The sequence below is a fragment of the Typopeltis vanoorti genome, chromosome 14, assembly GCF_054136105.1.
Source record: "Typopeltis vanoorti isolate ZY-2024b chromosome 14, IOZ_Tvanoo_1.0, whole genome shotgun sequence".
In the NCBI taxonomy this organism is placed as follows: domain Eukaryota; kingdom Metazoa; phylum Arthropoda; class Arachnida; order Uropygi; family Thelyphonidae; genus Typopeltis; species Typopeltis vanoorti.
In genome coordinates this window covers 54,122,744-54,147,771 of record NC_143562.1, presented here as the reverse complement: position 1 = coordinate 54,147,771, position 25,028 = coordinate 54,122,744, and the positions used below count along the sequence as shown (strand labels likewise).

Genomic DNA, 25,028 nt, shown 5'->3' with positions numbered 1-25,028 from the left:
AGAATTAGAATTCCATGCGGTATCCTGTCAAACGCCTTTGCCAGGTCTAGCAGTATCACTGTAAACCCATTACCCTTATCCAGCTGAGCCGTCACGTTGATATAAAACTTGAGCAAGTTACTGAGGCATGATCTACCCTTCACAAAGCCATGCTGTCCCCTGTACAGTATCTCATTTTCATCAATCCATTCCTGTATTTTTCCCTTGACTACTTTCTCCAAAACCTTGACAACGACTCCTGATATGCTGATCAGTTGGTAATTTGCAACGGTATTCTTGGATCCTCCTTTATACAGTGAAAGTATTTTCCCCTCTTTTCACACCTTTGGGACTAAACCAGACCCGAGACTCAGATTAAACAACATGGTCAAGGGCACTGATAATTCCTTAGCCGCTTCACGCAAGACCCGTGCCGGTATACCATCCAATCCCACAGATGTATTCACATTAAGGTTCTGTAATAGAATATTCACCTCCACTTCATTCATCACAATTCCCGTATAAACTGATGGTTCTTTCATTTTTTCAATGTCACCACCTGGATGATATACTTTTGCAAAGTGCACGCTCAGTAACTCCACTATATCGACTGATTCAGTGACCTCCTTACCATCGTCATTCCTTAAAATCATTTTGCCGTGTACAGTTTTTTTCTTGCTTGCAGCATATTGAAAGAACTGTTTGGGATTCTCTTTAGCTTGCATAGCTAGTTTCCTTTCATAATCCGCTTTTGCTTTTTTTACCACACTCGTTACCCTTCTGGCCTGCACTTTATACCGTTCGTGTGCCTGCAGGTCACCCCTTTCTTTAAATTCCCTCCACAGTTGTTTCTTTTTTGCAGCTCAAGCTTAATGGTGTTATTCATCCATTTAACCCCTACTTGTTTTACTATTCGGACCCTAGGTATACAATCAGCCATAACCTTCTGTAAATGCTCCTTGATCACTTCCCATTCTCTATTGACGTCCAGCCCTTGCAGTTGTATATGCCATGGCACTGATCCAAGCAATCTCCTAAGTTTGTTATACTTGCCAGCACGGTAATTCCACATATACCCTGTCTTAATCGAAAATTCCACACCTTTAGCCACCTCCCAGGTCAAGACCTTATGATCACTCTCACCAATAGGCGGCAATATGGTCATATTCATTACAGTCAAATTCTGAGATGCTATTACCAGGTCAAACACTCTCACACCCCTAGTATTTTCAATTACATGCTGTCTCAGATAGTTATCCCTTAATAATTGAATAAAATCCATTTCCTTCCTCCCGTGTGTCCTCTCCTTACTCCAATCAATGCGACCATAGTTGAAATCTCCCATAATAATTACCCTCCTTCCACTCATTTCATCAATTTGTTTATGCATACTATCTCCACCATATCTTCCATCACCTGGTCTATAGCAGCACCCAACTGTATATTTTATTCTGCCAGTCTCAATCTCACACCAAATGGCCTCAAATGAGCTCCTTTCACTATCCTGCAATACAACTTCAATTCTCCTTGGCTGCAGTTCATCAGCTCTCATCAATAACACCCCTTCCCTCATTTTATTCTCTCTGTCCCTCCTAAATGCACTATAACCTACACATTCTATCCCACTAACTTCCGTCAGCCATGTTTCACTAATGCCAATAACCTGTGGCCAGGAAGAGCCAATCAAGGCCAAAAATTCTTCCTTCTTGTTCCTAATACTCCTGGCATTAGTATACATGAAATGCAGTGATCCCTTTGTCCCACCTTTATCTTGATGCGTTATTCTGAATGTCCCATTCCCATTTTTTGTCCTTAGTGCTGGTTCAGGTACATTATATACATTCTTACACTCAACTGTCTCACTGATGTCTGCATGCGTATCCACTCCCCCTCCCCTCCTTGGTAGTTCTAGTTTTCCTGGTTCTGCACATTCATTTTCACTTCATTCAGCAACACTTTTTCTAATCTCCGCACACTAAGTCCATTCAAATGCAGGCCATCCATCTTGTATAAATCCTTTCGCCCATAAAACTCATTCCACACGTCCACGAATTCCACACCACACCGTCTGCATAACCTGTGCATAATGTCATTTGCGACCTTCTAAACTTTTTATAATATTATTATAAAAATAATTTTTTTACATAAAAAAAGCATTACATATTGTATGTAACTCACGAGAAAATAAAGTGCTCAGCTGAAGATTAACACACTTATAATTTTTTTTTAATGCACTTTCCTGGCAGAAACGAAGACAACTTTCAGCAATATGCACTTTATACTGTAAACCAGAGGTCGGTAATTCAGTGCCTGTGGGTGCCATGGCACCTGCATTGAATTTTTAGTGCGCCCTCAGAGAAATGATTGTAAACTGCTTTGGAGCTCACAGCGTTAATTTTGCAGCATAGATCGCAGTATATCTCAGAGATACATTCATTACTAGTATGTGTTAAAATGCAAGAAAACATAAAGAAAAAACACTGCAAATATAATACATGATGGTACAAATTAAGTGAATATTCAATCCAACATTATTTCATAGCCAAATATAGAAACTACAAGAGTTTCATGCCGAATATAGAAACTACAAGAGTTTCATGCCGAATATATAGAAACTAAAAGTTTCGATGGATGGAAGCATAAGTAGTGCCTAATGGGCAACTCGTAGTAAAGGTGGAGCAAGCTCCAGACTTCTTTCCTTAGTATTTTCCATAAATGTAAAACACATCTTGCAGAGGTCAGCAACCTTTTTAATATGAAGACTGCAATATAAAATTTGAAAATTATGGAGGGCTCATTACATCCATTATAAAGGGTTAGAAATATCTTTGTAAACCAAAGTATTTGAACTGATAGTGGGAGTGATTCAACAAACACACATACTAAAAAACAAAGGGTTCTAACAACGTTTAGAAATGGTTTGAAGGATAGTGAGAGCAGTCGCATTGATAACTAGATGATGTCAACAACTCAAAACTACTTATGATCAGAGGTCTCTCATCCACTCGGGCACCCGCATCTGATCTGACAAATACATGCTAATTGTTAACATGAATATTCTTTAACCGTTAAAGAATATTCATGTTAACAATTAGCATGTATCTATCAGATCAGATGCGAGTACCTTGCTTTATCAATCATAATGGCAAATGTATTTATTTATTATGCAATAATAGTGTGGCTATTTCTAAAAAAAAAGTAATATAGAAAGACATTTCAAAACCATTCATGCCAAATGTAATTTAAGTTTAATTATTTAAATCAGGAGGTGTCGGAAATGCAACGCCTGTGAGTGTCATGGTGCCCGCAGTATTGTGCCCTTCATATTAAAAAGGTTGCCGACCACTGCTGTAAACAATTGATGTACATGCGTGCTAAAGGGTATTTCCCCTAATGCTACTTATAACTACATGTGCGACACAGACAAACGCAAATTTAACGAATATAAAATTTGATTTTTAAGTCGCATGGTGAAAAATATATGAAAAGATAAAGGGTTACTACAATTTGTAGACCGTGTTTTTAGCGAAACTGTGTTGTATAAGTACTGCGTTGAACAAGGGTTACTACAATTTGTAGACCACGTTATATCGAAACTGCATTGTATAAGTACTGCGTTATACGAGGGTTACCTGTATATACATGTCTTTGTGTGCACATGTAGGCTCAGAGATTCATCCAGTTCATCTGCTGTATGTTATAATCTTTCCTTGTAATTTGATCAGTATATTCTGATCTGTTTAACCAAGAAGGAAACTTCTAAAATGAATGAATTCATGCTTATAAATATTCATCCAAATTTAATGATAGTCTTGGGCCTGTTATCTCTAATTGGCTATCAGTAGAGATTGAACTGCCACTCAATCTCTAAAAGTTAGAATTAAAACAGCCTCACCTACTCCACATAAGGGAATAAAAGGCATTAGCCGATTTTATAGCGGAATCAGATTACTACATGCTATAGCAGCCAAAGGCAGGTGACCAATGGGATGTACGTTTACTTTGTTATCTGTCTCTGAATGTTCTATCTGCTTTTGATCAATGCTTTTTTAATACAATAACACGACATATGCACGCGCACGCACACGCACGCACACACACACACACACACACACAAGGACCCAGAATAGGGAAATGCGACATTCCTAAATTTACTTTTGATATTAGCATATCCAAAAAATGAATAGATAAATAAATATAGTCGACTCTCATTATAGAAAAGACCATTATAGTGAATTCACTCGCTATAACAAACTACCAAAACATTCCATCTGAATCCTAATCCTTTATGCTTTGAGTGTGCTATAGTGAGAGTCCACTGTGCTGTTTATATTAACAGCTGTATCATATAAATTTTATTTTGTTTTAATTTAGTTTGCTCTGCCAATATGCCATACTGATAAAGATGGTCCTGTAAGATGTATCCGATGTAAAGCCTACATGTGTCCTTACATGAAGTTTATCGAAGGAGGAATTAAATTTTCTTGTGCTTTTTGTGGTGCTGCTACTCGTGGTAATTATTCTACATTATTAAATCTCATTAATAAAATCATGCGTTAATATCATTTAATTTTTGAATAATGAAATTGATTTTACTACTCAGAATTAAACATAAAAAAAAGGACATTACACATTAAAGTTCTTAGTTGTGAATCACATGACTCACAGCAGATTTTGTCCTTTGTTCTAAGGACAAAATCTTGTGCTCTACTTGTTATGATAATTTACTTAGTAAATTATGTCTGTGAACTCTGTATTCGTATAAATTGAGAGCTTCTAGAATATCTAAAATAAGTTGTACGATCCATTTAAGGTTTACAAGATGATGCATACTCATTGATTAATTGGGTGTTGGCAGTTATTACTTTCATGTTATAATTCACAACACTGAGGAGACAAAATAAATAAGAAATTTATTTATTTATTTAGCTCTTAATATTGTGGTAGTTTTCTAAGTAGCATCCTCAGAACATAGTTAATTTATACTGACAAGGATTACTGTATTTGTTTTACTATTGTAAAAATCATAATGAATGCATAAAAAGAACTAAAGTCCTAAATAGGTGCACTCTGCTATTGGATAAAAAAGAAGTTTTGTAAGTATTAAGTTGGAGCAGGTCTTAAAATAACTGACTCCTAAATTTTTGGTAAATTCATACAGCCATACTTATTGAGGACTGGAGAGTGTCTCGTTGCTGCTGACTCCAAAAACAATCTCTCTAATTAGTAAAGAATTGTATGTAGAATGTTAGTTTTCTTTTATCTCATCCTGTGTGAAGGGGTGACTAAAATATGGTCTGCAGTTATGACGTGTCATAATAATAGTAGAAAATGTAATTCTGGTGTTCTCTGTGATGGATGTCAATCAGCACATCTTCTAGCCTTTCACAAGAAAATGCATTTATAAAAATAATAATTCACAAAAAATAAATCAATTATGGCTAATTGTTTTCAACAACAACCTATCATTATTATTATTATTATACGGGAACCTCCATGTAGTCCAGAGACATCGCAGGAGACCCAATCTACCCACATAATCCACACCCAGACCCAATCACCATCCACACAATCCACCTCTCCTTGAACCCAGCAATAAACAAAGCACTCACAACTGACTCTGGCAGCCCATTTCACTCATTCACAACTCTCCAAGCAAAAAATCTAGTCCTCACACCCCTACTAACCATACCTTTATTCAACTTCCAAGTGCTAAAACATTTCTCCTGCATTAACCATATAAAACCCTTTAAGAAACATAAATGTTTCTATCATATCCCCTCTTTTTCTCCTATCAACCAACTTCTGCAATCCACACACTTTCAATCTATTCTCATAGAGAACATTCCACATATCACTCACCATCTTGGTTACTCTCCTCTGAATCCTCTCCACTGCTTCTGCATCTCCAGGGAATTTAGCCAAATTTGAGTACAGTAATCCAGATGTGGGCATATCAAGGACTTATTATTCCTCTTTGTAATCTCTACTTGTTAATGTGTTCTTCAATAACCAAGTAATCTTAAGAGTTACCTTAGCAATATGTCCTCAAAACTTTAACTCTCTGTCTACCACTGCCCGTAAATTTCACAGTACTCCAGGAAACTTCATTTTCTATATCATTTATGTACAAATTAAACAGCAATGATCCCAGCACATTACCTTGCGGCAGACTTCTAGTCACCTGTTTTCATCTCGATTTTGCCCCTCCATATACGACTTTTTGATATCTGTCCAGCCACCCTCTTATCCACTTAACCAGTGTCATATCCATCTCCGTTTGTTCTAATTTGTGTAACAGAGTTCCATGTGGTATTCTGTGAAATGCCTTTTCAAAATCATTGTGTAGCCATTTCCTTTATACACCTCAGCTGTTAAAAAAATTCGTAAATTACTAAGGCATGACTGTCTGTTCACAAAGCCATGTTGACTCTCTTACAGTATCATATTTTTATCTACCCATTCTTGAATTCTCTTTTTTTATCAGTTTTTCTAGTACTTTTACCACCACGCCTGAGATACTGATTGGTCTATTATTTGCTCGTGCAGTCTTAGAACCTTCCTTATGCAAAGGAATTATTTTGTCCTCTTTCCACTACCTTAGAACTCTACCAGAGCTGAGGCTTAAATTAAAGAACTTAACCTAGTCAAAGGCATTGCCAGTTTTCACTTGCACATTCTCGCAAAACCCTAGCTGATATCCCATCTAATCCCACAGCTGTATTTATATTAAGATTATGCAATATCCTAAGAACCTCCAATTCATCTGCCTCTGTTCACACATTAGTGTCTGTCATATAGGTTAAAGCAGTAACCTCACTAGGATGATATACCCTTGCAAAGTGGTCACTCAGTAACTCAACTATTTTATCTGCTTCTGTCTCCTCATGACCATTATCACTCATTAAGGTTAATCTTCCATAGTCATTCTTCGTCTTACTTGTCACATAATGAACATTTATACGAGGATTCGTACAAATGATTCGTTAGTACGAGGTGTGTTAGTAGAGGATTTGACAAAATCGTACCAACCTGGTGCGACCATCGATGATGTAACTGAGTCTATTAGAGAGCAAAAGGAAAGGTTGAAAGAAATGATTGTTGTGGCAGGTACAAATGATTTGAAAGGAGATAAAATGGAAATGATAGAGGACATGAATGAATTGTTTGAAGTAGCAAGAGAAAAGAGTGAGAGAGTTAGGATGATTAGTCTTTTTCCGCGTTATGACAGTGAAGTGTTTAAAAGGAGGGCCAAAATTGCAAATGACTTTATACGTGAGTTATGTATGACGAGTGGTGTGGAATTTGTAGACGTATGGAGTGAGTTCGATGGGCGAAAGGATCTATATAAGATGGATGACTTGCATTTGAATGGATTTGGTGTAAGGAGACTTGAAAAAGTGTTGTTGAATGAAGTGGATGTGCAGAATCAGGGAAACTAGATTTATTAAGGGGGAGGGGAGTAGATATGCAGACCTTAGGAAGGCAGTTGAGTGTATGAATGAGTATAATATGCCCGAGCGAATAAGGACAACAAATCAGAATGAGATAGTTAGTATAAGGCATCAAGGTAGGGTTGGGGCTAATGGGGGTCTTAAATGCATGTACACTAATACTAGGAGTATTAGGAACAAGAAGGAAGAATTTTTGGCCTTGGTTGGCACTTCCAGACCACAGGTTATTGGCATTAGTGAAACATGTCTGACTGTAGATGACATAGCTAGTGGGATTGAATGTGATGGGTATATTGTGTTCAGGAATGACAGTGAGAATAAAATGGGGAGAGGAGTATTGTTGACGATAGCTGATGAGCTGCAGCCAAGGAGAATAGAAGTTGAATTGCAGGATAGAGAAAAGAGCACATTTGAGGCCATTTGGTGTGAGATTGTGGCTAGCAGAAAAAAATATACAATTCGGTGCTGCTAAAGACCAGGTGATGGAAAAAATGGTGGAGATAGTATGCACAAGCAAATAGAAGAAATGAGTAGTAGGGTAATTATTATGGGAGATTTCAACTATGGTCGCATTGATTGGAGTGAGGAGAGGACACACGGGAGGAAGGAATTGGATTTTATGCGGTTATTAAGGGATAACTAATAACTATCTGCGACAGCATGTAATGGAAAATACTAGGGGTCAGAGAGTGCTTGACTTAGTAATTGCATCTCAGGATTGCTGTAACAAATATGACCACATTGCCACCAATTGGTGAGAGTGATCATAGGATCTTGACTTGGGAGGTGGCTAAAAGTGTGAAATTTACAATTAAGACAGGGTACATGTGGAATTATGAGGCTGGTAAGTGACAAGCTTAGGAATTTGATTGGTTCAGTGCCATGGCATGTACAACTGCAAGGGCTAGAAGTTGATAGTGCATGGGAGGCAGTTAAGAAGTGTTTGCATGAAGCAATGGCTGACTGTATACCTAGAATCCGAATAATAAATCAAGTAGGGCTTAAATGGATGAATAACACCATTAAGCTTGAGCTGAAAAAAAAGAAACAACTGTGGAGGGAATTTAATGAGAAAGGTGACTGGCAGGCACATGAATGGTATAAAGCACAGGCCAGAAGGGTAACGAGAGGGTAAGAAAAGCAAAAAAGGATTACGAAAGAATATTGACTATGCAGGCTAAAGAGAATCCTAAACAGTTTTTTAGATATGTTGCAAGTAAAAGAAAAAATGTATGGCAGAATGAGTTTAAGGAATGCCGATGGTAGGGAGGTAACCGAATCAGTTGATATAGTTGATTTACTGAGTGAGCACTTTGCAAGAATATATCATCCAGGTGGTGACATTGCAGAAATGAATGAACCGATAGATTATACGGGAATTGTGGTGAATGAAGTGGAGGTGAGTAGTCTATTGCATAATCTCAATGTCGATACATCTGTGAGATTGGATGGTATACCAGCTCGTGTCATACGTGAAGCGGCTAAAGAATTGTCAGTACCCTTGACCATTTTGTTTAATTTGAGTTTCGGGTCTGGGTTAGTCTCGAGGGGGTGGAAAGAGGAGAAAATAGTTCCACTGCATAAAGGAGGTTCCAAGACTGCTGTTGTAATTACCGACCAATTAGCATATCAGGAATCGTTGTCAAGGTCTTGGAGAAATTAGTCAAGAAAAGAATACAGGATTGGATAGATGAAAATGGGATATTGTATGGGGGACAACATGGTTTTGTGAAGGGTAGATCATGCCTCAGTAACTTGCTCACGTTTTATAACACAGTGACGGCTGAACTGGATAAGGGTAATGGGTTTACAGTGATTCTACTGGACCTTGCCAAGGCCTTTGACAAGATACCACATGGAACTCTAATCAGTAAACTGGAGCAGATGGAGATGGATATAGGGTTGGTGAGATGTATAGGAGGGTTGTTGATGGAGAGATACCAGAGAGTAGTTTATTCAGGAGTTGAGTCCAAAAGACGGCTTGTGACTAGTGGTGTGCCGCAGGGTTCTGTTCTTGGACCACTACTTTTCAATTTGTTCATCAATGATATAGGAAAGGATCTGAGAGGAAGTGTTCACTTGTTTGCTGATGATGCAAAGTTGGGTAGAGCAATTGTCGAGTGCACAGGATGTTCAAAATTTTACAGGATGATTTGGATAGTTTGGAGGACTGGGCTAGGGAAAATGGATGTCAATTTAATGTGGCAAAGTGCAAGGTTTATGCATTTTGGGGTGAAAAGAATAGTAGTAGTATATCATATTGGTGGAACTGTACTCCAGGAGATTGATGAGGCCAGGGATTTGGGAGTGTTGGTAGATAGGGAATTGAAGTTTAGGGGGCACATTACAAAAGTGGCTAAATCAGCTCATCAAATCACTTGGCTTCTGAAAAATACTTTAACAAGCATAGACAAAAAATGTTATTGTTCCTCTGTATCGAGCCTTGATAAGACCCCCATCTAGACTACTGTGCCCAGATATGGGCTATAGGGTTTCTTCTTGATGGGGAGGAGGTGGAGAGGATCTAGAGACAAGTGACCAAGATGATAGCAGGTCTGTGGAATGAACCTTATGAGAACAGGTTGAAGATTTGTGGGTTGCAAAAATTGGTCGATAGGCAGAAAAGGGGTGATATGATTGAGACATTCAAATTACTGAAGGGGTTTCTGTAAGATTAATCCAGAAGATATTTTTGAGAATAGGACTGGTGGTGGGAAGACTAGGGCCCATACATGGAAGCTGGGAAAGAATGTGGTTAGAAGGGGTGTTAGAGCTAGGTTTTTTACTTGGAGAGTGGTGAATGAGTGGAATAAGCTGCCAGTGACTGTTGTGGGTGCTACGACCGTGAATGAGTTCAAGGCGAGGTATGATAGATACTGTGTGAATGTAGAATAGTTGTTCTTGACATGATGTTAGGGCCTCCCTCGATGAGTCTGTCGACTCTGAGTTTCCCGGAATAATAATAATAATAATAATAATAATAATGAAAGAACTCTTTGAGATTTCCTTTGGCCTGTTCGACTAGATTCTTCTCATGATCTGATTTTGCCTTCCTTGGCATGCTGGTCACTTTTCTTGCCTGAGCCTTGTACTGTTCATGAGTTTGCTGGTCACCTTTCTCTTTATATATTTCTTTCTGGTTACCTTTCTTCTATATTTCAGTGTGTTTCTGTTAATCTTTTATTTCCCCAATACTAGGATTTAAAAAATTTTGCAGGAGTTAATAAAAATTAAAGCACTCTAGCTTGCTCACTATTTATTAGCGAGTCTTCTGTATATACTGTATACATATATACTATATATGTATGACCTTGATACAAAAGTTGAAATGTCAAAAAATAAATCAATTCATTAAATAATTAGTTGGTTATCTAAGTTTTTCATTGAATAACAAAAAGCAAAAAGAGGCTTTTTTTTTTCATAATAAGCCGGTGTGGAGTAGGTAGCCTCTGGTTGTTGATTTCAAAATACATACACATTTTGTCAATTATTTCTCAACTTTTTAAACCTAAAATAAACATAGACTTTATTTTATTATGTAAACCTAACATATATAAAACTAAATACACTTTATAACAAAAGCCTTTTTTTTTCCTGACTGGAGTACTGACTTCCTACTTTGATTTTCACAAAACATGAATATTGACATGAATAGTCCAAGTGAATAATCAAAGAGAAGTGATTAAACCAAACATATTTGATCATTTGATAATTAAAAATATAAACTTATTTAATACTGACCATTTACAAACATCTTACATTATAGCCTACCAGTTTCGTCAGCAAACTGTCTAGCTTTTTCAAGGTGTTTACGGAAAGACATAAAACTAGTTAATGCAAATTGAAAGGAACATAAAAACGTTGTAAACAAACTAGTAGGTAAGGTTACACGTTCGCGTGACAGAGACCGAAAGGACTTATTGTTCTTATTCATTATCACGCATGCGTGTTTGTTGTAAACGTGTAATGTGATTACTGGCTAGCTGTAGTTCAGATGGATTTAGAGAGAGGATCAGGTTTTTCCACGAACTGTTTAGGATTGCACCAACAGACATGCTAGCCAGTCTAGATGTTGTATCCCTTTTCACCAGTGTACCAGTAGAAGAGGTAATAAACATCATCCAAGATCTCTTTCCTCTAGACATCACACAGATGTTTAGACACTGCCTTCAATCTAATTTCTTCAAGGTTAACAATACCATATACCAACAATTAGAAGGCCTAGCAATGGGAAGACCACTATCACCATCTTGTGCAGACCTTTTCATGGAAAAACTTGAAAAAGAAATTCTCTCCACAATCTCCCCTTGACCATCTATATGGTGGAGATATGTTGACGATATTTTCATTATATGGCAAGACAGCTTAGAAAACCTAAAATCGATTGTGAATAAAATCAACTCAATACATAAGATAAAATTCACTCTGGAAGTGGAAAACAACAGCCAACTGCATTTTTTAGACATCTTGATAAAGAAACAATCAAATAGTGTCAAATTATCTATTTACAGAAAGCCCACAGATACTGGAAGATATCTTCATTATACTTCAAACCATCACAAGACACACAAACTGAGCATTATCCACATGTTGAAATATAGGGCCAGAAAGTTTATATCAGAAGAGGAAGATACACAGACTGAACTCTCACTGATAGCCAACACATTATCACAAAATGGATATCCTCCAAATGTCATCAAAAAATATCTATATGGTGACAACTCCCAGACAAGAAGAATCAAACTCCCAGCACATTTCTACTGTAGTGATCCCTTTCATCAAGACAATTTCTTATCAAATAGCCAGAATACTAAGAGCCTACAACATCAGAGTGGTCTTCAAGCCAACCACCAGCATCAGACAGGTTTTAGGATCCCAAAAGATAAGGTGCCATTCTACAAATATCCAGAAGTATATTACATTCCTGTGGTCTTGCCTACATCGGACAAACTTCACAGAGTTTAGAAATCAGACATAAAGAACATGTTGGTGATGTAAACCACAACAGAAGTATCTCTTCAGGCTTAGCACATCATTTGTGTACGTCTAACCACACGATAGAGTGGAAAAACAGCTCCATGCCATATCTGGATGATGACTACAGACATCGTTTATTCAAGGAAGCTACAATAGTGTTAATAACCAGCGGAAACCTCAACAGAAATCAGGGTGCAATCCTAAACAGTTTGTGGAATAACCTGATCCTCTCTCTAAATCCATCTGAACTACAGCTAGCCAGTAATCACATTACACGTTTACAACAAACACGCATGCGTGATAATGAATAAGAACAATAAGTCTTTTCAGTCTTTGTCACACGAACGTGTAACCTTAGCTACTAGTTTATTTACAACGTTTTTATATTCCTTTCAATTTGCATTAACTAGTTTTTATGTCTTTCCGTAAATGCCTTGAAAAAGCTAGACAGTTTGCTGGCGAAACTGGTAAGCTATAATGCAAGATGTTTGTAAATGGTCAGTATTAAATAAGTTTGTATTTTTAATTTTCAAAGATAAGTGAATCAGAGTTATTGGTTTTTTTCTTTATGTTAGCTCCTCTTACAATTGACTTAATTTCTCCACTTCTTCCCTACTAGTGTCTTCATGACTAAAGCATCTCTTATTAAATAATCTCACTTGTTTTGGTCATAATATTCTTAGATTATTATAAATATGTCAGCCTTGGTTGGCTGTATGAAATGACTGAAAGTTCCATGTTTGGTCTGTAGAGCTGGATTTTTGGATTTTCTAATCCTTAGCTCACTTAAATATTCTACAACAGTGTTTCTCAACTGCCAGGCTATGGCCCAGTACCAGGCCGTGGCATCAATTATACTGGGTCGCGAGATGTTCTTTCTAACTGGAATTTGTCATTTTAGTTTTCTAAGCATTTTCCATGAATAAATATTTTATAGTGGAAATATTCTAAGGAGAATAATATTCATGAATGCATTGAAAAACTCAGACCCAGAACACCTAACTAATATCTGTGTAGCAAATGTCTGACCAAGCCAGGTATTTTTAAACATGGAAGTATTCATGAATTATCATTAATTTTCACATATCGAAATCTTTCAACATTTGGGAAAGGGAATACCACTGTTTATGACCAACCATAAAAATTGCCTGCAAGCCAATTACAATAATGGGTGGTGTATCTTCTGTTCTCAAAACTGAATGAAATAACATCTGTGTTGCAAATGTTAGTGACCGATTAGCAAGGAAGTATAAAGAAAATTTTTCCACTAAAATTAAAGATCAAGGTAGTCTGTATCCGGTTCTTGAATCTAGTAATACTGAATACTTTCTTTGCAAGTTCATATTGCAGTGTGTAAGTGCTTGTTTTGAAACCGTAGTTCCGTGACTTTTTAAAAGTAATAGGCCTACGGATTTAAATTTTAATATGAATAAGAGACAAGGAACTTTGTTTAATTTTGGTGTTAAGAAATCTTATATTGAAGGTGTTTGTGATGCAACAATATTTTTAATATCGGTGCGTCACAAACACCTTTTAATATTTAATATTTTTATATATTTTAATATTTTTAATATTAATTTATTATTAATTTAATTAATTATTAATACTTATGTTAGTTTAATGTGTGAACTTTTAAAAAAATTGGAAAGGTATTTACGAGTAAATCTGTTGGGACTGGGCTCTCGTCTTATAATAAAGAATTTACTGGGTTGTGGTCTCACAAAGGTTGAGAACCACTGCTCTACAATCTTATACTAACAATGCTATAGGTTTACAACATTTTGTATATGAGATTAATATTTAAAAATATATTAAATTAAAAAGAAAAACTTATATTGACCTGTTATTTTTAATTCCTTTTTTTTTTTTTTTACAATGGCTTCACTTCTGTTGAAGTTATTCCACCGTCTTTCACTATTTGCACTAATTCCATGGCAAAAACAGTGAAGGTCTTGTATAATCAGACACTGTTGTTTATTTTAAGCCCAACTCCTGCATGCACAATATCACATTGACTTATTTCAGTATAATACAGCATTAAAAACATTGGCAACTTCCATATTTATTTCATTAACATTATTATATTATAAGTTACTGTTGTGGTTATGACTACAATGTGGTCACTATATCATCAAAATTTAATTTAATCATGTTAAACTCCGATGTGCAAATGTTCTGCAGATCTGGGTTGTCTTTCTCTGATTAAGTTTGAAATACTGTGAATTATTTTGTTGCAGCACCAAAATTGTCAAATTTTTTTTAAAAGAAATCTCCCATCATAGTTTATTTCAAGAAATTATGAATGGCAATATCATTGTAAATTCCATGTTGTTTAAAAAAAAATGTGCAGAAGAACAAGTTAAGCCATCTCATTAAACATTTTTATTGTCATTAATATACTAAGTTAGAAATTGTGTATTTTATATTGTGTACACTAAAAGTAAAATAGCAAATAGAGATCTTTATTTTAAAAGTTGAATTAGTTTATTTTTTACTAGAATAAAATACATTAAGAAAACTATATTAAAAAAGTGTAGGGGTATGTAATATAATATATAGATAAAGGCCTTCATAACTGTAATTTAGCAAGTAAAATCAGATTTCAAGCAACATTTAAATTAACATAAGTGATTCTGTTATTAATATGTTATGATGAATTCTTTCTCTTATGTCTTGATTTTTAGAACAATTTGTATCACAGTCTAATGTGCTTTTTTTCCAACTTTATGTGAACAGGACTTGCATAAAAAAGAACAATTATTAATATTATTATTATTATTAATGCCAGATCTCTATGGAGTCAAAACTCATTGTGGAAGGCATGCACTATCACACACAAACCTCATCGAATTGTGCTTTAAACTCAAAGTGTCCACATTCACTACACTCTTAGGTAATGCATATCATTCACTAGCCACTTCTCATGCAAAGAACCTGCTCCTTGATGCTTTGTGAGGAGCAGGTTCTATACTACACAATACACAAAATACTGAACTTTTTTCTTTTTTTTTCTTGCTATTCGTTATTATTAGAATTAATATTTTTAATATTATTAAGAGAAATAACAAAAATAACAAAATTTCCTTTTTGTTATAAATTTCAAGCCAACATATATCCAATAATTGCAAAAATTAACTGCAATTTTCTTACAAGGCAAAGAAGAATATAGGATTTGCCTCCCCCATCTCTTGGGTCTCGAAAGTTCTGATAAACACCTAGAACAAAAATGATATTAAAGCAACTGATATAACCACAAGAAAGAACAGACTAGTAGCAGAATTATGAAGGTAACTTATGTTCTTATATTTTTATATCCCCATAGTTTCTTTCTTGTGGTTATATCAGTTGCTTTAATATCATTTTTGTTCTAGTTATTTATCAGAACTTTCCAGCCCCCCCCCATCCTTTTTTTTTTTTTTTTTTTTTTTTTTTCCCTCCCCTGATCAAAACTAATAAGATAATATCAGTTGCTTTTGAAATCTTGTAAGAGTTTTATTTATTTCCCTACAGTTCCTCAGGAATATTTTAACTATTTGGATGGTACTGGTAAAAGGATTGACAAGTATCAACGCCCAGAGCTTTGTATGAATTCATATGAGTTTTTTGTGCAGGAAGATTATTGTAGGGTGAGTTAATTATTTAATTGCTAATTACTTAAATGCCTTTTAGAATTGTGCATGTAAATTGACTGAATTGATTATTGATTGTTTGGTTGTTACCCAAACAATCAAAATGGTAACAACCAATCATTAATCCTAAAAGTGTAAGCATTGCAGAACTCCAGCCTATAAATTTTAGGTTCATCATTATCGCCCTTCCAACAGGAGGCTTAAATCCATCTTGGTTGTCAGTGGCCTGAATGTGATAAATTGTCCATATGGTCTCTTGTGCTAGAAATAAATGCAGTAGGTGAACCCTTATACTGTAATCAGTACAACCAAACTGAGCATGGGATTCTACTTCACATGTAATCATCATTATTATTAATAGAGATTGATAGGGAGTCAGGGACTCGTTAAGGGAGGCTATGTACCACACACACCAGCTGTAATACTTGTTTTTGAACAAGTATTACATCAACTGAAATTTTGTATGACTCTTTCAGAAGTTTGTAACCTACAAATTCTCAATCTGTCTTCATAATCAGTATTCTATTCCACAATCCTGATATCATTTTTAACACTCTCCTTTGCTCTCTCTCTCTCTCTCTCTCTCTCTCTCTCTCTCTCTCTCCACTCTATCAGATCACAACAGAAACCAGGAGACCAGACCTGTGCACATAGTCCAAGAGAGATCTTATCAAGGCCTTCTAAAGAGCCAAAATAGCATCCTTATCTCTACATGTCAAAGTTCGCTTCAACATTGCAGTTATATTTTGAGTTGTATTTGCAATCTTCGCTACTTGGATTCTGAACTTCCTATCTACTAACATTCCAAGATCCCAATCAGTTTCTTCTAGCATAATCCTACCAAACCAATATAATATGACACTGGATATCTAATCACGCCAAAGTGCATGACTTTACATTTAATGACATTGAACTAATATCCATTTTCTCATGTTCACAATTCCAGCCTATTCAAATCATTCTGCAAGTACAGCATACTATTTGCATTCCTAAGTACCCCAGCTATCTTTGCATCACCAGAAAATAGCTGTATATCACCTGTCAGATCCTTCCCAATGTTATTAATATACAGATTGAAGATCAGTGGACCAAGGATTGATCCTTGTGGTGCACCACTGGTTACCATACATCTTGCAGACTCACATCCTTCATATACCACTTTTTGATGTCTGTCAGTCTTCTTATAATCCAATCCTATATTCTCCAATTTATGCAAGTTTTCTATGCTGTATTCTGTCAGAAGTATCATGGTGTATCCATTCCCCTTGTCTAGCTGAGTGGTAAAATTATTATATAATGTGAGCAAGTTGCAAAAAACATGACCTTCCCTTAGTAAATCCATGCTGTTCATTGCAAAGTAAAGATTCTCTGTCAACCCATTTCTGAATGCGAGCCCTTACCAACTTTTCCAAAATCTCTACCACCACTGCTGAGATACTGATAGGGTCTTTGCACAACCCTTGTGCAATGGGAATCCCATACATTCTTTCTACTCCTGGGGAATCTACCCTGTTCTGAAGCTCAAATCATATAGCCAGTTCAGCTGAACACTCTTTTGGCATCCATGCTGATATCCCATCAGTTCCTATTGCTGAAGTCTTATTCAGTTTATACAACAGCTCTAATACCTCCTCCTCATACACCTGAGTTTCTTTATCCAGTGAAGAGGTAATAGTGAGCTCACTGTTGCATAGAGCCACCAGGTTGATAGCTTTTAGTAAAATGGGCACTCATTAGTTGAATCTGTCACCCTTACACCATCTGCATTCAATAAAGTTATTCTTTCTTTTACTTGCAGCATAACAATAGAATTGTTTGAGATTGTCTTTAGCTTGCAGAGCTAGTTTCTTATCATACTCAGACTTAGCTTTCCATACAACAGTTGACTCTTCTGACCTGCTGCTTATAATTTTCATAATGGACATCGTCCTTATGCACAGAGTATTCCTTCCACATCATCTCCTCTTTGCAAATCTCTTGCTTTATAAGATTACACATCCATTTTACTCCTACCCTATTTATTCTTCGAACTCTCAGGACACATTCTGACATTGCATCATTTAAGTATATTTAAATTCTTCCCATCCAGCAGCTGATACCATTTCACTCAACCCATTATACTCCTCAGGTGATCATAATTTCCTGCTTTATGTAGTTCAGCATGTAACTGTTTCTGAATGGCATATTCATAAACTTATCCACTTCCCAAGTGAATACTGCATGATCACTGTCGCCAACTGGAGGAAGAATAGTTATGCCTTTAACTGAAACACCTTCTCACACTATAATCAAATCTAACACTCTTCGACCTTGAGTTCCTTTCGTCACATGCTTCTTGAGGAAGTTGTCTTGCAACAGCTCAGTGCATTCAGTTTAATTTTTTTTGATGAGATTTTACTGCTACCCAATCAGTGTTTGGATAATTAAACCCACCATTATGATTACTGTTTTTGCACCAACATCCTTATCTGGTGATGCATTTCTTTATCACTAGCAACTGATCCACCAGGTCTGTAAAAACATCCCACTTTGTATTTGATCTTGGTTGATTCCACCTCACACCAGATGGCCTGAAACTCGCTGCCACATCATAAACTGTTACTAGTATTACAATCATAGGTCTCAACACTAACTGGATTCAAGTTATCTGATATTATTAGGAGCATGGCCCTCGTCTCCTATCCTGTCTTCCTAAAAATACTGCCCTTTACGCTCGATACCAGTTAGTGTGTCTGATTCTGATAGCCAGGTCACTAATACTTACAATCTGAGATCCCAACATATTGACCAAGGCAACAAACTCTATCCCTTTGTTTCTGATACTCCTAGCTTTTGTGTACAGATATAATAAGCTACCTGCATGTTCTTTTGTAAACTCTTGTCTGTAGTCTGCATGACACAAGTGGACAACTTGCAGATCTCTGTTCTTCTTTAGTGCCTTATATATCCAGACATCTTTGCACACATTTGATGGGTCTGAACTGGATGAACCAAAATCGAAATCATTCTCTTCTTGTAATCATTTCCATGATAATGCCTATTCTCATCATTAACACAGTTACATAACATTGTCGCTCTTACACACAGGTTCTATTCCTCCCATTATAATTTAGTTTCCCTGACTCCATGTTAGATTCCTAGCTCTCATTCAGGATACGAGATATCTATCATATCGAAACTTATAACTCATTTACACATATTCTGGTATTGCATTTCACTCATCTGCCACTTTCCATGAAAGATCTGCTTTCTTCTCATCATATCAATACAAGTTCCAAGGATGGTCTCTTGCTCTTTTCCTCTGTTGTATGTATAATCCCTTCTATATTAATTGTGAAATATCCTCTGTAATTTAAATTTTTTCAGCCTGTGTTCATAACCAGTATTCTTCCAGAATCCTGTCATTGCTCTAGTTATTTGTTTCTGGAAACCTCGACAGAGTTTCCACATCACAGTGGAAACTAGCTTAATTTCCCCCCACTCCTTCCCTCCCAATCTGTTGAAACAAGTGCAGCAGCTAGTCTATGCTCCTTCACAGTTCAAACTCATGGAAACTTTTTTTTTTTCTTAATTCATTCATTCCTTCTACTGCTGTCTTTTGAAACAGTCTTCCATCTTATGCAATTCTTAAAATCTAAATCATTAAATTTAAGCACAGCAGTCAGGTATGATCTGACCAATGTCATATATAGTGGTGCACACAGCTTATTATCTCCACTTGTCAGCATGCTCCTTACTGTTAGCAATGTACTGTGTAGCTTTTGCAACATTTACAACATGCCCTGTGAACTGAAGGGTACTGGCAATTATCATCCCAGATCTTGAATCTCATCTACCTCCTGAAGCATTTTTTCACCAATACAGTACACAGCTGTATTTTTTTTTTCATTCCAAAGGGCAGCACTTGCAATTATAAACAATAATGTTGCAACCTCACACATTCATCTAAACTAAAATTTAATTAAAATCTTCCTGAAGTGTATTATCATCAATATCACTCCTTATTTCATTGTATTTGACCCTTTGCATCATCAGCAAACGCTGACTATCTCCTATCATTCCATGTGAAATGTCATTAGCAAATATATTAAACAGTACAGTAGAGGCCTAAGAACAGAATCTTACAGCACACCATTCGTTACAGTTCTTCTCTGGGACCCCCCCCCCCCCAATACATAACTTGCTAGTATTGTTCAGAGCCAGTCTCCTGTCCATCTGGCCAATTTACTATCCATCCCCCCCCCCTTCTTCTCCAGCTTATACACCGACTTGTTGTGTGACAATCTATAAATGCCTTTGCAAAGTCAAAAATATCACCATATGAGTCTTCCTTATCCAACACATTCATCACTTTATCATAAAATGTGAGCAGATTGCTAAAGCATGACCTATCTTTCACATAACTGCGCTGACTATTATAGAATCCTATATTTATCAAACACTTGTGTGTCAACTCAATATTGTGTTCTATTCAAAAATATTGGAATAGCTGCTGGCTAGGCACTTCAGTATGTTAATTAAATGCAGATATTCAGAATTGGCAACATTTGTTCTGATAGCATTCTTGTGCAATGGCAACATTTTGGCCTATGTTCCACTCCAGTACATGACTTGTAATTAATCTATCTTCCGGTCTTAATAGCTCACTAATTCCATCTTAAAGCTGCATAAATTCAGTGCTTGTTATAACCATTTGCTGAATGCCATTACATATTTTTTTATTATGTTCTCTTGTAGATCCTGATTCAGTCACATACAACTAATTCCTGCTCTTTGTCCTTTATATTCTCTAAACTAATCTATGAACTTTATTTAAGTCTCTTAAATGTCCTGTTAGATAAATTCAATAATTGCAGCTTAACTAACTAATTTTTGTAGCTATCAGGATATAAATCCACCATTCTAAGTAAATTTTAACTTAACACCCTTTGATTTTCTTGTTATCCATTGAAAACTTGATGAGGATGAGAGTGAGGCTATGTAGTCAGAACAACATTTTCCAATATTGTCCTGACTAAAGATTTATATAATGATATCAAACTTCTGTTACTTAATATACAACCTGCTGAGCTTTACTAGTTGGCTTACCAGTATGATTCCCTAATTTTAATTCCTTATCAACCAATCCTGTATTTGTTAACTTTTCTAGATCTTGTACAAACTTAATCATTTTACAGGATTATCTTTTAAGAACATCCTGTATAAAAAAAAAATAATAATAATAAAACTTAAGTCATCTGAACAGGTGTTTACTGTTTTTCCCAATCTCGGATCATCAGCAAAGAGAGAATTTTTACTCTTAATATGGGAACTTAAATTGACTTAAACAACAAGCATCCCAACAAACTTTGAATACCCAATCCTATTTATATGGCTCTAGGAAGATTTCTCTCTTAAGATTACTTACTGTTGTTTAACTTTAGCCTTTCTACTCATTTCTTGAGTAATCTTCAGTACCTATTTGGAGCCTCTGTAGCTCAGTCGGTATAGACAAAGCCCTTTGGTCAGAAAGACCTGGGTTTGATTCCCATCCATGATGTGAGGAACCTTTATCTGGTCTCTTTTGACTAAAGATGAGTTAACCAGTCTCATACAGAGGTAGAGGGCTTTTTTTAACCTGGAAACTTGGGTCTGTTCATCCCTCAGAACAGACCAACCGGCCTGGTGAACACACATGGATCTACAGTCAGAAAATACATACTTAATCCTCATTAGGAAGGCTCAACCCTTCCTAAGGAATGGGGGAGGAACCCATATAAAATAAATAAAGTACCTTTTGGTAGCAATTAATTGCATACGAATTATAAAGAGCAGGCCAGGAAGGTGACTCAGACAGCAAAACTGCAGTATCAGCAGAAATTAGCAAATGAAGCTGTAAAAAAAACCCTACAGAGCTTTTCAGATATGTGGCAAGTAGACGGAAGAATGATTATGGTAAGATGATGCTAATGGATGAAAATCGTAGTGATAACTGCTGCAGAAGACATTATTGAGGTATTCAGCGAACAATATATAAGGGTGTTTCATCCTCATTTAGGGTGAAATCATGACAAACTCAAGTGTAGAGGACATAGGAAAAAATGGCTTAATTGTGAATAAATAAATACGTTTGATGTCAATAAGGCAATAGAATTTAATGACATATCACTACGTATCTTAAGGGAATGTTCTAGAGAATTGACAGTAGCATTGGTATGCTTGTTTAATTACAACAGCACAGGTTTTCCAAGGGAGTGGAAAGAAGGTAAAATTGTTCCACTGCATATAGGTGGCGATAAGGTGCTGTAGCTTCAAATTATAGGCCAATCTGTATATCTGGAGTTGTGATGAAGGTACTAGAGAGATTGGTGAGAAGTAAGATACAGAATTTGGTTGAAAACAGCAGTATTCTTTGCAGTATTTTATCAGCATGAGTTTTTTAAGGTGAGATCATGTTTTGCTAACTTACTTATTTACATTATATTATAACAAGTATTATAACAAGGTGGCAAATGTTTTGGACAAGGGAGATGCATATGCAGTGGTATACTTAGATTTTGCAAAAGCTTTTGATAGACTACCACACGATAAGCTGTTAAACTGAATCAGATGAGATTGGATAACAGACTAGTGAGTTTGATCTCTGAATGGTTGTCAGATAGGTATCACTAGTGGTGTGCCACAGGGATTTGTATATTAATGGTATTGGGATATGGTTAACTGGTGATATACAACTGTTTGCAGATGATGCAAAATTGAGAAGGGTGATGGGGAATCAAGCCTTACAGGAAGACTTGAATAGATTGTTTGAGTTTCTTTATGAGTAGTTTAAAGCGTGAATAAATCTGTTATTCTGATATGGTTGTAGAATTTTCATCACTATTAATAGCATATGTTTTTAATGCAGGACAAAAAATTACCTAAGCCGCCAGTGTATATTTTCATGATTGATGTATCAGCTCCTGCTTTCAGATGTGGAGTGGTCCAGTATCTCTGTGCCAATATGAAAGAAATTCTTTCTTGTTTACCCAGGTATGTGAATTAAGTCTATAAATAAATAAATTTGATTTTCATGGTGATCTTGTGTGTGTGTGTGTGTGTGTGTGTGTGTGTGTGCACACGTGTGTATTTAGTTTTTCCTCATATATTATGCATCATTTAGTTTGCAGAGATTTAACATTTAAGAATTGGGAAACCTTTGATAAACATTTATAGATAACATTCAGAGTGAATATTATATATAAATGTTAAATACCAACTACTACCTTTTCTAGAAATGCATTTCAGTTAAATCTTGTATCTTCTGTGTTTTATATGACTCCCATCTATGAAAGTTTGAAACCTATACAATGGCTACAGCCATATCCACCTAAAGACATTCACAGACATCTCTTCCCATAGTACAATTCAAGCTCTTAACCTATAGGTTGCAAAATGAAGATTCTATCCACTCATCCGACCAGGCAGCTTGTGTATATATATATATATATATATATAGTCTTGCCATAAATAGTGTTACAACTTCCACACACCCTAGCAGTTTCCAAAGAATTGCACAAGCCCAGTCCCATTAGTGGTGCTTTGTGCAGCCAACATTTGCATGTTTATCAGTAGAGAGAGAGAGAGAGTTGTTGTATGGGTTAATGCGTAGCAGAGAGATTATGAAAACCATGTAGCTGCTGTAATAGCACTTCGCAAGGTTGAAATGCAGCCATCTGTTATTTTCAACATGCTAAACACACTCAGAATCAGTAGGATGTTTGTATTGGACCATTAACCATTATAATGATACAGAAGATGTATCTGATTGCCAAAGAACAGATTAGCCATGCTGCATTAGAACATAACAGCTTGGGAGGGCTGTGATGGCACGTCTTCCATTATCGTGTGAGAACACAGAAAGTTATATCATGAGCGATGAACGTTTTGAAGAGAATGATGTCACATGTACTAACTGATTACCTGGGTGAGAGTCCATCATCGTTCTACTAGACACTTCCTAACATCACAGCTTATGCGGCAGAGGTTGATAAAATTAAAGGCACTTCTCCATCAGTATGTGAATAACAGACAAAGAGATATCCTCTTCACAGATGACAAGATTTTCACCATTGAAGAGTCATTTAATCACCAAAATGATCAGGTATATGCCTTGGATGGTCACACAGCATGTGCCATAGCACCCAGGATTCAGAGGGGTCATCACCCCCCCCCCCCCCCATGTCAGTGATGGTTTGGTGGGGGAGATGACATATCAGGGGAGTATTTAGATTGCATTTCTGCAAGATAGGGATCAAAAACCTCCACCAGAGTGTATCAAGACATCATGCTGGAACCTGTGGCTGCTGAACAACACCTTGTTTCATGATAGACAGTGGACCTTCCACCAGGATTCAGCTCTGCACACAAGGCACTGACCATACAATAGTAGTTGGAAGTAAATGTACCTAACCACATTATCACCATCTGATAGACTGTCTGGAAGTTCTGATCTGAATCCTTTGGTATTCAAATTGTGGTCAGAGCTTGAGAGGGTAGCCTGCAACAAATGACTTTGAGCATTGCCAGCCTCCAAGTGGATTTGGAGTGAGCATTGGCAGTGTTTCTATTTATTGATCTGGAGAAAGCATACGATAGAGTGCCAAGGCAAGCAGTCTGGAGGTGTCTGAGGGAGAAGAAGGTTCCGGAGAAATATGTCAGGTTGGTGCGGGAAATGTACAGAAATGTGAAGACAAGTGTTCGGACCTGTTTGGGACAGACAGAAAGTTTTCAAGTAACAGTTGGCTTGCATCAAGGATCAGCATTAAGTCCGTTTCTGTTTAATATTATGATGGAGGTGGTAACAGAGGAGGTGAGAGAAGATGCACCTTGGACAATGTTGTATGCAGATGACGTCTTGCTGTGTGTAGATTCAAGAGAAGAAGCAGAAACTAAACTGGAAAGATGGAGAAAAGTACTGGAAGAGAGAGAGGTATGAGACTGAGCAGAAGTAAGACAGAGTATATGTGTT

General features: G+C 36.4%; 1 protein-coding gene across 1 annotated transcript in view; it reads left to right on the top strand.

Moving 5' to 3' along the window:
* Positions 1-25,028, top strand: part of LOC150099484 (protein transport protein Sec24C-like) — a 182,211-nt gene that overhangs the window by 39,936 nt on the left and 117,247 nt on the right. The window contains exons 4-6 of the mRNA XM_090403444.1: positions 4,354-4,492; positions 15,921-16,036; positions 22,926-23,050. Coding sequence (XP_090259570.1) covers positions 4,354-4,492; positions 15,921-16,036; positions 22,926-23,050 — 380 coding nt within the window. The remainder of the gene's footprint in view (positions 1-4,353; positions 4,493-15,920; positions 16,037-22,925; positions 23,051-25,028) is intronic.